This window comes from Ovis canadensis, chromosome 1, assembly GCF_042477335.2.
Source record: "Ovis canadensis isolate MfBH-ARS-UI-01 breed Bighorn chromosome 1, ARS-UI_OviCan_v2, whole genome shotgun sequence".
NCBI classification, from domain to species: domain Eukaryota; kingdom Metazoa; phylum Chordata; class Mammalia; order Artiodactyla; family Bovidae; genus Ovis; species Ovis canadensis.
In genome coordinates this window covers 35410453-35429218 of record NC_091245.1, presented here as the reverse complement: position 1 = coordinate 35429218, position 18766 = coordinate 35410453, and the positions used below count along the sequence as shown (strand labels likewise).

Here is an 18766-nt window from a genome sequence, read left to right as displayed (position 1 = left end):
CCCTAAAAATTACTGTGGTTTATTCAAAACAATTTACTGAGCACGAAATGTGGCAGGCACTACAGCAGATGGGACTACAACAGTTCACCAGAGTTAGGGGACACTCCCATAGAAGTTCACATTACAAAAGCAGACATATTAGTGTTTAAATCACAATTTAATTACATAGAACACATAACAGTTTGTTGCCTCTAAGTGCTAAAAGTATGGTTGTGACTTTTTTATATTTTCTGAGTTTTCTACTATATACACATGGTACTACTTTAATCTCTGCCCTGAAGTAGCATAAGGGTAAAAAATAAAATCATATTTACCAAAAAAGCAGCTGTTTTTTAAATGACAATATTTGATGATGGCAAGAACATAGGATTCATTGTCATTGCTTTGTCTAAGTAGTTATAATAGTTTTGGAATATCATTTCAAGCATCTTAACAATGTTCTTATACTTTGACCTAAAAATTTTATTTGATAGATAAACCTACGAATGAGATTAAGACAATAAACCAAAATAAGGGGAAAAACTTTCTATATAAATATGCTGCCTGTAGCCTTATTTTTAGGAGAAAAAAAAAAAAAAAGACATGGAAACAAAATTTTTCCAACAACAGGACGTTGACTAGGTAAACTATGCTATATCCATTCAACTGAAAGAATACTACCCAGCGAGTCTTTTATTTTGTAGTCTGCTTCATATACAAAGTGTCTTCTTTGCTGCTGCATTCCCAGTACTTAGCATAACATTAAATATTAAGTTATATCTATATAACATGAGAACATTTAGTTTAAAAACACAAATCATATGATCACAAATCATGTGATATGATCATACAAACCAAGTGTGTGTTTGTATTATGATAAACAATCACAGCATTGAAAAAAATGCACTGTTAAGAAAATATACCAAAAGGTTATGAGCAGTTGTCTCTGGGAACCTTACAATGTATTTTCACCGGAAGTGTTTATACTTTTGTAACAGAGACGGTGAACTGTGGCAGTCTGCCTGGCTGTTTCACAAGCCTGCCTCCCTAGAAGTTGGGAGTAGCCACGTGCCTGAGTTCTGCCCAGTGAAATGAGAGGGAAGTGGTTTACACCTGATCTACTGCGTATCTCCCATGCAATCTTGGCTGTCTTCCCCAATCCACAGTTGGACAATGTCAAGTGAATCTGAGAACTCCATAGTGAAGAAGGCTGAACCTCCGTCAGCTTGGGACTCTGCATGATTGTGTGGAACAGAGCCCCTTCCACACTGGACAAGAAGTAAACTCCTACCTTGCTAAGCCTTGAGGTCATGGGGTTTACCTGTTGCTGCAGGTACAATAACATTCTTTGAAAATACTTATAGTTAATGAAGGAAATATATTCAAGGAAGTAAAAGATTTTATGAAAATAGTACTTACAAATATTTAAGAAAAAGTATGAAATAAGGGAAAGAATAGTCTGGTAGACAGTAGACTACTCTTTAGTTGTCTAATACAGACAATGCTAAAACAAGTTAAACATATTTTCAAAGCTCAGTTTTCATAAAGGCAAATGTTAATTGTAAGAGCTAAAGATTACGTTACTTACAGTAGTCATTTTCTCCAGTGAGGTTACTACAACATTTAAACTGTCCCTATGAAGTCATGTGCAGTTATTGCACCTGTTTCTATTTACTGAATAAAAGAAGAGAATTTTATGCAGAGCCTAAAAGCCTATGGATTTACTTTTTGCTTTAAGATATAATCATTTATTAATTACTTAAATCACTGAAAATTATCAATGATTTTTACTTGCAACATATTTATCTTTCCCTTGCAAATAGGGACCTGACTGGCCAGGCAGGGTGGTAAGGAGCAAAGCACTGTGACAAAGATCCATGAAGCAGGGGTATGGACCCCATCAGAACCCGAGTCACAAAGACTAAAATGCTGGAAGACAAGCCACTCACATTTCTTGCTTTCTCTAAGTACATTTTGTATCTTTCCTCCATTGCTTTCATATCTTCATCTTTCTTCTGAAGAGCAGCTTCAAGCTCATTGATCTTTTGTACTATTGTTGAGAAAAAAGAGAGACATGACCAATTTGAAATACTCCCTCCTCACATAAAAAGAGTACATGTATTTTCTAAAGACTGATAAAGAAAACTTAAAAGAGAAACCTTTTATTCCTTCTTTATAGTGAATTCTCTAAAACTTCTGAACTATACCTAAGACATCCCTGTTCATTTTGTATTTTTTCTTAAAAATATCAATAATCTGCATTACCAACCTATTTTTCTCCTTTCTAGCAAGTATTTCAATGAGCAAATACAGCTTATAATTTAAGCACAACCATCACAAAATAAAATGTTCTTTCTACATATCTGAAGTTCATTTTAATCTGATTACAAATTTTATTTACACTTCCATATTACTAATTCTATTATATTTTACAATGTTTGATACTCCTATATATCCTTCAGTTCATTTATAGATTTACTTTTTGCTTTAAGATATAATCATTTATTAATTACTTAAATCATTGAAAATTATCAATGATTTTTACTTGCAACGTATTTATCTTTGCATTGCCCAAAGACTTAAATACACAATTCTAGCATCCTTCAACTAAAACGGCAAGTCTTTAGATAAAGTCTGATTCAGGTTTTTACAAATACCCACCATTCTGGTTTACATCTGGCTGGAGGTCTTCAATGAGCTCTTGTTTCTTCTGTAGTTCTTCATGGACCTCTGTTAGTTTTTCCCTAAGTAATGCAAAGAGCATGGAGGTTTGGAGCCAGAGAGACCTAAGAATGAAAACTGCTTTCTGCCATATAACATTTGTGGACTATGGACAAGTCACTTTCTGATTCATAATTTCCTTATCTGTGAAATGGTAATAATACCTGGCAAGTATTCTGAGGGTTGGTTGTGAGGATGTAAGCTGCCTGACACATGGTGAACAGCAAATACTTTAGTTTTCTTCCCCCCAGCCACCCTAACTTTCCTAAGAAACTTAAATATTTTACAGGTTAAACACCCCACACTGCCTGGCAGGCTATAATGGGGTCGCAAAGAGTTGGACATGACTGAGAGACTAACACTTTCACTTTTCCTTTCCACATAATCTAGTTATGACAGTTGTCTATTTTGTACATTCTCAAACAACACTAGCAATTGAAGAATATAGCAGTTTGGGATCATGAGCAGGCAGGTTGAATCTTTTACCATGTGTTTCTTTTCACATTTTGGTGACAGTGCTGAACATTCGATTGCATCAGGGTTTTTACTTTTTATAAACAATATCAGAAAAGGGTTTTAATACCCTTTTAAACTAAAATCCTTCTCCTCTCACATTTGAAATGAAGTATCAGTTTTACTTACATATGAGCTTCCAACTTCTGCTTTAGTTTGCTGGACTACAAAAATTAGAAAGAGTTGCTGTAAGATAACTATTGTGACAAAGGTAAGTTTTCCAGACATCAAAATCTCTTTACTTCCTTTTGAAGATGGATTATATAAAATAATAATGTTTTTAAAAATTTTATTTCTAATAACATACTTTCAAAACATAAAATTTTAGGTATATTTTTACTTCAAAGAAGACAGGAAAGAGAACAGAAAATTAAATTAGGAATAATACAAGAGTAGAAAGAAAAATGCTTCGTATTTCTAAATACAATGAAAGTAAAATTTGAACTTGAAGAAATATAGCAAATGCAAGCTGAATGTGATATACTGAGGAGTATCAAACATTTAAGCATCTAAAGAATTATCCATCTAAAATGTTAAAATTTAAGATTTTAGACCTTCACTGAAGAACAGACTTAAAAAACTATATCATCTCTATAATAAAACCTTACCATTAAATGCAAGCACTTCTAATAATAACATCAAAATGAAGCAACTGGATTTTGTTAAAAAAAAATATTGTTAACACAAAATTTTCTGTTTAAAAGAACAGGAATTTAAGTGGCAACAGTAGTTCTGTATCATCTACCAAATAGATTGAAAAGTTTAAAATATATAACTGAAATGTATTTTTGATACCAATAATTTTTGTTGATTTTTGGCTGAACCACACAGCATGCAGGGTCTTAATTTCCTCACCAGGAACTGAACCTGTCCCCTTTGCAGTGGAAACATGGGAGTCTTAACCACGGGACCACCAGGAGAGCTCGCCAATAAATTTTTTAGTGATAAATTTAAAATCTTTAAAACACTGCAATCCAAAATGTACTACCCCAAAATGATCCCATTTTAAAAATATTCTCTACTGTGGTTTAACAAAATTTGTATTAGAGAGGTACAATACCGTATATATGCACATATGAGATGCCGCCATGCATGAGACGATTTCTATTTTCCAAGCCCCCAGGGAAGAAAGAGAAAATCATATAAAGCATATAAAAGACAGAAAGGAAACTCAACCCTTTCAATCTTCCTTTTCATCTTATTTACTCTCACTCCATAGTTTTCTCTCCCATCAATACAGGTATGTCACCTAACATTCTATCCAATCAAAATCTAACACACCCTTCCTTTTTGTTGTTGTTGTTTTAGTTAAATACATTCTCCCTCAATTATTACTTCTTTTTCTCTCCGCTCAGAAATCAAACTAGGGAAACACTGCTATGTCTACTCACTTACACTGTTTGATCTCTTTTAGGTTCTCTTATCTCTATACCCTCACAATCACTGACCATATTAGAAATGGCAAGGCCATGAGTCTGTATGAAAGGAGGGAAGAATTAAGGGGCAATGTACTTCAAGACTGCTTTAAGATTTCTGTCCTTTGGAGGCTGGTGTGATCTACTATTTCCTGAGCGCTCTTTTGGTAGAAATACTTCCTCGCTCTCTCTTTTCCTCAATTTTGACTGCTAATTACTCTTATTAGGGTTTTTCTCAGGCCAGTCCTGTTTGGATCCCAGCACTACTGTGAAGGTTCAATTGTAGCATGCTATCTATCAGGAATTACATGAATCTAAGGGGTAGCTGTTTAAAAACAGCAGATACAAATCACTTTCCAACCCATATTACTGATTTATAGGCTCGAAGCTGGCAAAGTCACTGCATCTGTTATGCAGATATATACGGTATTTAAGGGCACCCCCCAGTGATAAGGGTAGCATTTTCAAATATAAGATTAATTTGGGCATCAGGACCAATTACAGAGAGTCCATCCACAACAGAAATATCATAATTTTTAAGTTACTTACACTTTCACCTTCAGACTTGGAGCCTTGTTCTTGTAAAGACTTCTGGAGGTCCTCAATCTGCTGCTGCAACTCTCGAATTCGCTCTTTGCTCAGCCTATTATAAGATGGGTTACATGTGTTTATTTGTACTGAAAGTCAAAGTAGTTGAGGATTCGTACATGTGTGCTAAATTGCTTCAATCGTGTCCAACTCTTTGTGACCCTATGGACTACAGTCTGCCAGGCTCCTCTGTCCACTGGGATTCTACAGGCAAAAAAACTGGAGAGGGTTGCCATGCTCCCCGCCAGGTGATCTTCCCTACCTAGGGATCAATCCCACTTCTCCTGCATTGCAGGCGGATTCTTTATATGCTGAGCCTCCAGAGAAGCCAGGTGCATTTATGCAATTTAACTCAGAGAGTATGCATTTAATAGCAACAACCAAAGCTGAACAACTACCTGTGGCTAGATATAATATATGGTACAGTAAACTACTTTCAAGGAAATATTCTTTTAAAAGATGTTTTTATCCTAAAAGCATATATGCCCACATTTAAAAGTTTAAGGTACCCTAATGAGTCAGTGGAAAAAGCATAACATTTCTGCAGTGAACTCACTGGAATAAATATTAAAAAACTAGCTCAGTTTTCCTTCAGTTGTATTTTTAATGAGTAGAAACTAGGTTTCTGTTTGTTTCAGATTTCCTAGGGTATTGCAAGAAAAGGAAGGCCACCATTTTCCAACCATTTCTTCATAATGTTAAAGAGACTGGCACTAGCAACGAGTGTAGCTTTTTAGCTTGGCAAAATCTCATTCTTTATAACCCTGCTTAATCGTTACCTCTACTGAAGTTACCAGCAAGACAGTATCTGTCTTTCTCTTCATATATATGTATACGACAAAACATCCCCTGCTCACTATAATACTACATATTTCCATTATTATATAAATTATATAATAATTACCTATTCACATGTCTACCTTCCTATATTAAAAGCTAAAACTTAGCATCTCCAGTGCTGATACTGAATTATATAAATTAGCAATATGTAATGGTCTCTTCGAGTTTCTCTTATGGCTCAGCTGGTAAGGAATCTGCCTGCAATGTGGGAGATCTGGGTTCAATCCCTGGGTTGGGAAGATCCCCTGGAGTAGGGAAAGGCTACCCACTCCAGTATTCTGGCCTGGAGAATTCCATGGACTGTACAGCACATGGGGTCACAAAGAGTTGGACAGGACTGAGCGAATTTCACTTTCAATAGTCTCTTCAAGAAGCTAAAATGCTATTTTTATTTTAGCTACAATTGATATAACAGTACACATACAAGGTTGACAGACAAGGTTCAAGTCTCTAAAATTCCTAGTGATCTCACAGATCCAATAAAGGTATGTCAAACAAATCCAAATACTTTCATTGCCAGAAAGCTATTTATAAGAGGCACAATAGCAATAGTGGTAACAGCACAGACTCTGATGTCTGATTGACAGAAGGTTCAAAGGCAGGATCCAGAACTCACTAGCTGTGTGATTTGGGCAAGTTTCTTAATGTGCTTGCACCCTCAGTTTCCTTGTTCATAAAGTGAGATTATCATAGTTACTACTTCACAGAGTTATTGTAAGAATTTCACGAGTTAATATCAAAAAGAGCTTAGAAGCTCACTAGTAAGCACCACATGTTGGTGTTGTAGTATAGTCACTATGCTGTGTCTGACTCTTCGCAACCCCATGAAATGTGGCCCTGCCAGGCTCCTCTGTTCATGAGATTTCCCAGTCAAGAATACTGGAGTGGGTAGCCATTCCTTCTCCAAGAGATCTTCCTGACCCAAGATTCAAATCCACATCTCCCACACTGACAGATGGGTTCTTTACCAATGAGCCACCAGGAAAGCCCAAGTACCACCTAAACATAATTTTTAAAAAATATTTATAAATTTTAAGCACCTCACTGGTATCAAATAAGTACACCATTTGTTTTAAACACATTACCTGTAATCTTCATTACAACCTGCAAATAGGTGCCATCTCCAATTTATATCTGGGATACTAAGTGTGAATTTAAGTAAATGCCCAGTTAAGTAAAGGTGGCATTCAAATTTGATTCCACAGTCTATGTACCATCTGTGCACTGGACTCCAGTTGAAAACCAGATTGCACTTTTAAGTTTTCTGTCATTTGTGAAGACAGATGAATGAAATTCAAGAACAAGCAAACTGCTTAACAAAGTCTGCTAAAAATAATGGGTAGTGAGAGATGAAAAAAACAAAACCCGAAACTTGCACAAATCCTAATTATCTGAACTACAATGACATCTTCCGCCTTTGTGAGTCACGATTCTGCGGCCAGGTAATGAAATGGCTATGACTGTCGACTAGGAAGGAACATCAGTCACCTCTGCTCAGTCTCCAGTTCATTCATCTTGCGGTGCTTCTGTTCCAGCTGCTCCTGAAGTTCCTCAATACGCTCATTCTCAGTACCTTCCTGCTGTAATCGAAGCATCTTATTTTCATGTTGCAGTCGAATGAACACCTCCCTGATGTTAAAAATCAAAATTTCGTTTTAAATTTTTTAAATATAAGAGTTTAAAAAATTCTTTAGCTTTTTAAAAAGAAAATTTCTGTCTACTCAACGGCTGTCATTTTGAAATGTTACTAAAGTTTCTAAAAGTTTTCTTTTAAAAAAAATGTACACTCTAACACTATGTCTCAAGAAACAAATAGTAAATTTTTAAAGGTACAAGATTATAGATCAATAAATGTTTATTATGCAACTCTCTAAGATATAATATGAATTATTTTATTTGATAATTTAGAAACTATTCACATTAAAGTAATATACAGCACATCCTTAAGAAACATGAAGAAAAAGCAATAGATTTAAGAAATTATAGTCTGCCTAAAATTTTTAAATATCCTTTTATGCTAATGACTGTCTTTAGAATTCTGTTTCTAGAAAACATTAAAGATATATATACATATTTTTTAAAAAAAAAGCAAATGATAGGAATGGTGTTAAACATAATGCTCTACTACCTGCTGCACTCCTAAATCCCATTACCCCAAAGCAACTAATTTCAATTAATCTCAATTTCTGTTCTGAATGCTAGCATGATAACTTTAAAAATATAGGCTCATAGGACTATTTTTAAATGATTAATATCACTGGATATTACTAACTAAAAAGTGCAAGTTAGTTTCCAGCCCACCTTGTAAGGAACTCTATCTTAACAGCAAAAAACTGAACAAACTGAAAATCAACAACTTATAAAAACTATGCAAAATGAAAGAATTCAACTACAAAAGGCCAAATATGGTATGATTCCACAAATATGAAATGTCTGTAACAAGCAATCCAGAGAGATAAAGAGTAGATTACCGGTTACCTGGAGCTGGCATTGGAGGGGAGGCAGGAATGGGTATCTTTTGGGGAGGATGAAAATGTTCTAGAATTAGACAGCAATGATGGTTGCACAACTTGTGACTACTAAAATGTACCAGACTGCATATTTGTAAATGTGTGAATTCTATCTCAGTAATAAATAAAGAGGAGGATGTGAAGTAATTAATAAGTAAAACTGTTGCCACAAAAAGGAAAAGAAGACCATAAAAATACCAGGTAAGTCAAATACCTAGAAGTAAAGACAGCAATAAAATACCAAAATAAAAATTGGGTCAAGAGGAACCTCTAAAATGTGTATTTTAACTCTGGCTTACTCGTCCTGCAATTGACAGATCGTCTCCTACTTTGTTTCACTGCTGGGAATTTGAAAACTATGTATTTAAAAGGTTTTCAAGAGTTTAGGAAAGGAAATTCCCGTCCATTAAATAACTGTCATTTTACAGTGATATCAAAGAGTTTAAGGATAGAAAAATAAGTTCTACACAATAAAGGCCATGTTACAAAAAAACAGAATATGTTATTGAGCTAGTAAGTGAAATTTTATTTCTGGTAAATTTTTAAACTGCTATAGTAGCAATAACAATATGATTTAGGAAGTATAAGCAGATGAGGCAAAGTATTTTCAAGCTCTATGACTCATAAAGTGAAAAAGGCTTAGAAAATTATGAAAAGAATTCACATTTCTAATATTAAGTATGGGTTGTCAGTTGATAAAAACAAATTTACCTATATTCCACTGGCATAATCTCAGCAGCAAGATTCTCATAACTTTTTGTAGCAGATGCATCTAAACAATATCAGCAACAAAAAAATAGATTAATGTCTCAGTATCCACTATTAAAAAACCTTTTCTAAATGCAACAAAATCCACCTGCTTGGTTTAGGTGATCCTGTTGTACTTGTGAACATCGAAGCTCTTCATTTGTTTCTTTCAGAGTGTCACGCTGTTCTATTAGTCTCTAAAAAAGAATTATTTATATAAGCAAAATATTTAATTCTGCCCCAAAGCATCGTACTTTATACTTAAGATAATTTACCTTAATATGTTAATCTGATAATTGTTCCCTACTTAATTAAAAATAACGTTTTAGTTTTAGTGCTAAGGGGTAATTTTCTCTTGCATAAATCACATAAATAACAAGACTTTATACAACACAAAGCTTGTGATTTTCCCACTAGATAGCTTATCTTTGAACCAAATGAATGTAATTATACAACAGAGTACAAAAATGTAACTGTAGAGTAATAAAAGCATCTGGACTTTGGAGGCAAACAAAGCACGGCTTGAATTCAGTTTTACAATATATTTCCAGTTGTATTATTTAAGGCAAGCTACTGACTCTTTGGCTTTAGATCTTTATCATCAAAATACAGATACTGATTCATAAGCCCCTAAAAGGTGTTCTGAGTAGTGAATGAGGAGAAGTTTGTCTAATATCTAGAATACAGTCTAGTGTGTAAGTGATGTGAAAGACTTGTTATTTCCTTCTATTACTATAAACAGCATATTGGAAGTATGAATCTGTGAAAAAACACTATCTCCAAGGGATAGTATGCTAGGGCTTCATGTCATTAGCTATTTTATTTTACTGGACTGGATGAAGCACAAGCTGGAATCAAGACTGCCGGGAGAAATATCAATAACCTCGGATATGCACATGACACCACCCTTGTGGCAGAAAGCAAAGAGGAACTAAAGAGCCTCTTCGTGAAAGTAAAGAGGAGAGTGAAAAAGCTGGCTTAAAGCTCAACATTCAAAAAGAGACGATTCTGGCATCCAGTCTCATCACTAGATTCAAATAGATGGGGAAACAATGGAAACAGTGTCAGACTTTATATTTTTGGGCTCCAAAATCACTGCAGATGGAGACTGCAGCCACAAAAGTAAAAGACGCTTGATCCTTGGTAGAAAAGCTATGACAAACCTAGACAGCATATTAAAGAACAGAGAAATTATTTTACTGATAAAGGTCCATATAGTCAAAGCTATGGTTTATTCAGTAGTCATATATGGTTGTGAGAGTTGGACCATAAAGAAGGCTGAGCGCTGAAGAATTGATGCTTTTGAACTGCAGTGTTGGAGAAAACGCTTGAGAGTCCCTTGGACTGGAAGGAGATCCAACCAGTCCATTCTAAAGGAAATCAGGCTGGAATATTCACTGGAAGGACTGATGCTGAAGCTGATGCTCCAATACTATGGCCACCTGATGTGAAGAACTGACTCACTGGAAAAGACCCTGTTCCTGAGAAATATTGAAGGCAGGAGGAGAACGGGACAACAGAGGATGAAATGGTGGGATGACATCACCAACTCAATGGACATAAGTTTGAGCAAGCTCTAGAAATGGGTGACAGACAGGGAAGCCTGGTGTGCTCCAATGCATGGGGTTGTAAAAAGTTGTACACAACCGAGCCACTGAACTGAACTCGTTTTATTTTACAGCTGACAGTCAATGACAAATTTCTACGCTCTGAAAAAAAGGCTCAGGTTTAAATGATTTTTCCAGAACCTGAAAAGTAACATAAAGTTGTATTTTAAATGTTGATTTAAGGGCCTAGATCTGATAGATAGAGCGCCTGATGAACTATGGAATGAGGTTCGTGACACTGTACAGGAGACAGGGATCAAGACCATCTCCAAGGAAAAGAAATGCAAAAAAGCAAACTGGCTGTCTGGGGAGGCCTTACAAATAGCTGTGAAAAGAAGAGAGGCGAAAAGCAAAGGAGAAAAGGAAAGATATAACATCTAAATGCAGAGTTCTACAGAATAGCAAGAAGAGACAAAAAAGCCTTCTTCAGTGATCAATGCAAAGAAACAGGAAAAGAACAGAATGGGAAAGACTAGAGATCTCTTCAAGAAAATTAGAGATACCAAAGGAACATTTGATGCAAACATGGGCTCGATAAAGGACAGAAATATTATGGACCTAACAGAAGCAGAAGATATTAAGAAGAGCTGGCAAGAATACACAGAGGAACTGTACAAAACAGATCTTCATGACCCAGATATTCATGATGATGTGATCACTAATCTAGAGCCAGACATTTTGGAATGTGAAGTCAAGTGGGCCTTAGAAAGCATCACTACAAACAAAGCTAGTGGAGGTGATAGAATTCCAGTTGAGCTGTTTCAAATCCTGAAAGATGACGCTGTGAAAGTGCTGCACTCAATATGCCAGCGAATTTGGAAAACTCAGCAGTGGCCACAGGACTGGAAAAGGTCAGTTTTCATTCCAATCCCAAAGAAAGGCAATGCCGAAGAATGCTCAAACTACTGCACAATTGCACTCATCTCACACGCTAGTAAAGTAATGCTCAAAATTCTTCAAGCCAGACTTCAGCAATACGTGAACTGTGAACTCCCAGATGTTCAAGCTGGTTTTAGAAAAGGCAGAGGAACCAGAGATTAAATTGCCAACATCCGCTGGATCATGGAAAAAGCAAGAGTTCCAGAAAAACATCTATTTCTGCTTTATTGACTATGCCAAAGCCTTTGACTGTATGGATCACAATAAACTGTGGAAAATTCTGAAAGAGATGGGAATACCAGACCACCTGACCTGCCTCTTGAGAAACCTACATGCAGGTCAGGAAGCAACAGTTAGAACTGGACATGGAACACCAGGCTGGTTCCAAATAGGAAAAGGAGTACATCAAGGCTGTATATTGTCACCCTGCTTATTTAACTTATCTGCAGAGTACATCATGAGAAATGCTGGACTGAAAGAAACACAAGCTGGAATCAATTGCTGGGAGAAATATCAATAACCTCAGATATGCAGATGACACCACCCTTATGACAGAAAGTGGAGAGGAGCTAAAAAGCCTCTTGAGAGGACGGAGGGAAAGATGGCGGAGGAATAGGATGGGAAGACCACTTTCTCCCTCACAAATTCCTCAAAAGAACATTTCAACGCTGAGCAAACTTCACAAAACAACTTCTGTAGGCTGGCAGAGGACATCAGGCAACCAGAAAAGCAGACCATTGTCTTCAAAAACAGATTTTTAATCTTTGCTCTTAGGTGTTTGTTGCCAATTTTGTACATTTAAAAACCCAAACTTCACTACCCCAGTTTACCTGAGAGCGAGATTACTGGCTTGACCACTCTCTCTTCCTCTGGACTCTCCTTTTTCTCCACCAGGTGGCCTCTGTCTCTTTTCTCCCCCATCTCTCCTCTATCCAACTCTGTGAATCTCTGTGTGTTCCAGACGGTGGGGAACACCTAAGGAACAGGTTACTGGCAGGATTTGTCTCTCTCCTTCTCATTCCTCTCTCTGATCCTCCTGGTCACCTCTGTCTACTTCCTCCCTCTCCTCTTCCCCGTATAACTCTGTAAATACCTCTGAGCGGTCCAGACTATAGAGCGCACATAAGGAAGTGACTACTGGCTAGCTTGCTCTCTTCTCTTTTGATCTCACCGCATCTCATTCCAGTTACCTCTAACTACCTCCTCCATCTTCTCTTCTCCTTATAACCCAGTGAACCTCTCTGAGTGTCCCTCAATGTGGAGAAACTTTTCATCTTTAACCTAGATGTTTTATCTTCGGTGCTGTATAGATGGAGAAGTCTAGAGGCTACTGTAAAAATAAAACTGAAAACCAGAAGCAGGAGGCTTAAATCCAAAGCCTGAAAACATTAGAGAACTCTTGAATTCAGGGAACATTAAGCAATAGGAGCCCATCTAATGCCTTCATACCTACACCGAAACCAAGCTCCACCCAAGGGCCAACAAGTTCCAAAACAAGACATACCACGCAAATTCTCCAGCAACACAGGAACACTCCCCTGAGCTTCAATATACAGGCAGCTCAAAATTATCCCAAAACCTTTGATGTCTCGTAACCCATTACGGGTTACTCCACTGCACTGCAGAGAGAAGAAACCCAGCTCCACCCACCAAAACTCCAACACAAGCCTCACTAACCAGGAAACCTTGACAAGCCACTGATAGAACCCCACCCAAAGTGAGGAAGCTCCATAATAAAGAGAACTCCACAAATTACCAGAATATAAAAAGGCCACCCCAAACACAGCAATATAACCAAGATGAAGAGACAGAGGAATACACAGCAGGTAAAGGAACAGGAGAGTTGCCCACCAAACCAAACAAAAGAGGAAGAAGTAGGGAATCTACCAGAGAAGGAATTCCGAATATTGATAGTGAAAATGATCCAAGATCTTGAAATCAAAATGGAATCACAGATAAATAGCCTAGAGACAAAGATTGAGAAGATGCAAGAAAGGTTTAACAAGGACCTAGAAGAAATAAAAAAGAGTCAAAATATAATGAATAACGCAATAAATGAGATCAGAAACACTCTGGAGGCAACAATTAGTAGAATAACGGAGGCAGAAGATAGGATTAGTGAAATAGAAGATAGAATGGTAGAAATAAATGAATCAGAGAGGAAACAAGAAAAACAAATTAAAAGAAATGAGGACAATCTCAGAGACCTCCAGGACAATATGAAACGCTCCAACATTCGAATTATAGGAGTCCCAGAAGAAGAAGACAGAAAGAAAGATCATGAGAAAATCCTTGAGGAGATAATAGTTGAAAACTTCCCTAAAATGGGGAAGGAAATAATCACCCAAGTCCAAGAAACACAGAGAGTTCCAAATAGGATAAACCCAAGGCGAAACACCCCAAGACACATATTAATCAAATTAACAAAGATCAAACACAAAGAACAAATATTAAAAGCAGCAAGGGAAAAACAACAAATAACACACAAGGGGATTCCCATAAGGATAACAGCTGATCTTTCAATAGAAACTCTTCAGGCCAGGAGGGAATGGCAAGACATACTTAAAGTGATGAAAGACAATAACCTACAGCCCAGATTACTGTACCCAGCAAGGATCTCATTCAAATACGAAGGAGAAATCAAAAGCTTTACAGACAAGCAAAAGCTGAGAGAATTCAGCACCACCAAACCAGCTCTCCAACAAATTCTAAAGGATATCCTCTAGACAGGAAACACGAAAAGGGTGTATAAACCCGAACCCAAAACAATAAAATAAATGGTAACGGGATCATACTTATCAATAATTACCTTAAACGTAAATGGGTTGAACGCCCCAACCAAAAGACAAAGACTGGCCGAATGGATACAAAAACAAGACCCCTCTATATGCTGCTTACAAGAGACCCGCCTCAAAACAAGGGACACATACAGACTGAAAGTGAAGGGCTGGAAAAAGATATACCACGCAAATAGAGACCAAAAGAAAGCAGGAGTGGCAATACTCATATCTGATAAAATAGACTTTAAAACAAAGGCTGTAAAAAGAGACAAAGAAGGCCACTACATAATGATCAAAGGAACAATCCAAGAAGAAGATATAACAATTATAAATATATATGCACCCAATATAGGAGCACCGCAATATGTAAGACAAATGCTAACAAGTATGAAAGGGGAAATCAACAATAACACAATAATAGTGGGAGACTTTAATACCCCACTCACACCTATGGACAGATCAACTAAACAGAAAATTAACAAAGAAACGCAAACTTTAAACGATACATTAGATCAGTTAGACCTAATTGATATCTACAGGACATTTCACCCCAAAACAATGAATTTCACCTTTTTTTCAAGTGCTCATGGAACCTTCTCCAGGATAGATCACATCCTGGGCCATAAATCTAAACTTGATAAATTCAAAAAAATCGAAATCATTCCAAGCATCTTTTCTGACCATAATGCATTAAGATTAGATCTCAATTACAGGAGAAAAACTATTAAAAATTCCAACATATGGAGGTTGAACAACACACTTCTGAATAACCAACAAATCACAGAAGAAATCAAAAAAGAAATCAAAATATGCATAGAAACGAATGAAAATGAAAACACAACAACCCAAAACCTGTGGGACACTATAAAAGCAGTGCTAAGAGGAAAGTTCATAGCAATACAGGCATACCTCAAGAAACAAGAAAAAAGTCAAATAAATAACCTAACTCTACAACTAAAGCAACTAGAAAAGGAAGAGTTGGAGAACCCCAGAGTTAGTAGAAGGAAAGAAATCTTAAAAATTGGGCAGAAATAAATGCAAAAGAAACAAAAGAGACCATAGCAAAAATCAACAAAGCCAAAAGCTGGTTCTTTGAAAGGATAAATAAAATTGACAAACCATTAGCCAGACTCATCAAGAAGCAAAGAGAGAAAAATCAAATCAATAAAATTAGAAATGAAAATGGAGAGATCACAACAGACAACACAGAAATACAAAGGATCATAAGAGACTACTATCAGCAGTTGTATGCCAATAAAATGGACAACGTGGAAGAAATGGACACATTCTTAGAAAAGTACAACTTTCCAAAACTGAACCAGGAAGAAATAGAAAATCTTAACAGACCCATCACAAGCACGGAAATTGAAACGGTAATCAGAAATCTTCCAGCAAACAAAAGCCCAGGTCCAGACGGCTTCACAGCTGAATTCTACCAAAAATTTCGAGAAGAGCTAACACCTATCCTCCTCAAACTCTTCCAGAAAATTGCAGAGGAAGGTAAACTTCCAAACTCATTCTATGAGGCCACCATCACCCTAATACCAAAACCTGACAAAGATGTCACAAAAAAAGAAAACTACAGGCCAATATCACTGATGAACATAGATGCAAAAATCCTCAACAAAATTCTAGCAATCAGAATCCAACAACACATTAAAAAGATCATACACCATGACCAAGTGGGCTTTATCCCAGGGATGCAAGGATTCTTCAATATCCGCAAATCAATCAATGTAATTCACCACATTAACAAATTGAAAAATAAAAACCATATGATTATCTCAACAGATGCAGAGAAGGCCTTTGACAAAATTCAACATCCATTTATGATAAAAACTCTCCAGAAAGCAGGAATAGAAGGAACATACCTCAACATAATAAAAGCTATATATGACAAACCCACAGCAAACATTATCCTCAATGGTGAAAAATTGAAAGCATTTCCCCTAAAGTCAGGAACAAGACAAGGGTGTCCACTTTCACTGCTACTATTCAATACAGCTTTGGAAGTTTGGGCCATAGCAATCAGAGCAGAAAAAGAAATAAAAGGAATCCAAATTGGAAAAGAAGAAGTAAAACTCTCACTGTTTGCAGATGACATGATCCTCTACATGGAAAACCCTAAAGACTCCACCAGAAAATTACTAGAGCTAATCAATGAATATAGTAAAGTTGCAGGATATAAAATCAACACACAGAAATCCCTTGCATTCCTATATACAAATAATGAGAAAGTAGAAAAAGAAATTACGGAAACAATTCCATTCACCATTGCAACGAAAAGAATAAAATACTTAGGAATATATCTACCTAAAGAAACTAAAGACCTATATATAGAAAACTATAAAACACTGATGAAAGAAATCAAAGAGGACACTAATAGATGGAGAAATATACCATGTTCATGGATCGGAAGAATCAATATAGTGAAAATGAGTATACTACCCAAAGCAATTTACAAATTCAATGCAATCCCTGTCAAGCTACCAGCCACATTTTTCACAGAACTAGAACAAATAATTTCAAGATTTGTATGGAAATACAAAAAACCTCGAATAGCCAAAGCAATCTTGAGAAAGAAGAATGGAACTGGAGGAATCAACTTGCCTGACTTCAGGCTCTACTACAAAGCCACAGTCATCAAGACAGTATGGTACTGGCACAAAGACAGACACATAGATCAATGGAACAAAATAGAAAGCCCAGAGATAAATCCACACACATATGGACACCTTATCTTTGACAAAGGAGGCAAGAATATACAATGGAGTAAAGACAATCTCTTTAACAAGTGGTGCTGGGAAAACTGGTCAACCACTTGTAAAAGAATGAAACTAGAACACTTTCTAACACCATACACAAAAATAAACTCAAAATGGATTAAAGATCTAAATGTAAGATCAGAAACTATAAAACTCCTAGAGGAGAACATAGGCAAAACACTCTCAGACATAAATCACAGCAGGATCCTCTATGATCCACCTCCCAGAATATGGGAAATAAAAGCAAAAATAAACAAATGGGATCTAATTAAAATTAAAAGCTTCTGCACAACAAAGGAAAATATAAGCAAGGTGAAAAGACAGCCTTCTGCATGGGAGAAAATAATAGCAAATGAAGCAACTGACAAACAACTAATCTCAAAAATATACAAGCAACTTCTGCAGCTCAATCCAGAAAAATAAACGACCCAATCAAAAAATGGGCCAAAGAACTAAATAGACATTTCTCCAAAGAAGACATACGGATGGCTAACAAACACATGAAAAGATGCTCAACATCACTCATTATTAGAGAAATGCAAATCAAAACCACAATGAGGTACCACTTCACACCAGTCAGAATGGCTGCCATCCAAAAATCTGCAAGCAATAAATTCTGGAGAGGGTGTGGAGAAAACGGAACCCTCCTACACTGTTGGTGGGAATGCAAACTAGTACAGCCACTATGGAGAACAGTGTGGAGATTCCTTAAAAAATTGCAAATAGAACTACCTTATGACCCAGCAATCCCACTGCTGGGCATACACACCGAGGAAACCAGAATTGAAAGAGACACATGTACCCCAATGTTCATCGCAGCACTGTTTATAATAGCCAGGACATGGAAACAACCTAGATGTCCATCAGCAGATGAATGGATAAGAAAGCTGTGGTACATATACACAATGGAGTATTACTCAGCCGTTAAAAAGAATTCATTTGAATCAGTTCTGATGAGATGGATGAAACTGGAGCCAATTATACAGAGTGAAGTAAGCCAGAAAGAAAAACACCAATACAGTATACTAACACATATATATGGAATTTAGGAAGATGGCAATGACGACCCTGTATGCAAGACAGGAAAAAAGACACAGATGTGTATAACGGACTTTTGGACTCAGAGGGAGAGGGAGAGGGTGGGATGACTTGGGAGAATGGGAATTCTAACATGTATACTATCATGTAAGAATTGAATCGCCAGTCCATGTCTGACGTAGGGTGCAGCATGCTTGGGGCTGGTGCATGGGGATGACCCAGAGAGATGTTGTGGGGAGGGAGGTGGGGGGGGGGGGGTCATGTTTGGGAACACATGTAAGAATTAAAGATTTTAAAATTTAAAAAATTTAAAAAAAAATTAAAAAAAAAAAGCCTCTTGATGAAAGTAAAAGAGGAGAGTGAAAAAGCTTGCTTAAAGCTCAA

At 36.6% G+C, this 18766-nt stretch overlaps 1 protein-coding gene across 1 annotated transcript in view; it reads right to left on the bottom strand.

Moving 5' to 3' along the window:
• HOOK1 (hook microtubule tethering protein 1) overlaps positions 1-18766 on the bottom strand; it is a 73831-nt gene that overhangs the window by 5903 nt on the left and 49162 nt on the right. Inside the window, exons 13-19 of the mRNA XM_069592925.1 lie at positions 9423-9510; positions 9278-9338; positions 7545-7685; positions 5178-5271; positions 3343-3377; positions 2641-2723; positions 1929-2029 (exon numbers count right to left, since the gene is read on the bottom strand). Of these exons, the coding sequence (XP_069449026.1) occupies positions 1929-2029; positions 2641-2723; positions 3343-3377; positions 5178-5271; positions 7545-7685; positions 9278-9338; positions 9423-9510 (603 nt within the window). The remainder of the gene's footprint in view (positions 1-1928; positions 2030-2640; positions 2724-3342; positions 3378-5177; positions 5272-7544; positions 7686-9277; positions 9339-9422; positions 9511-18766) is intronic.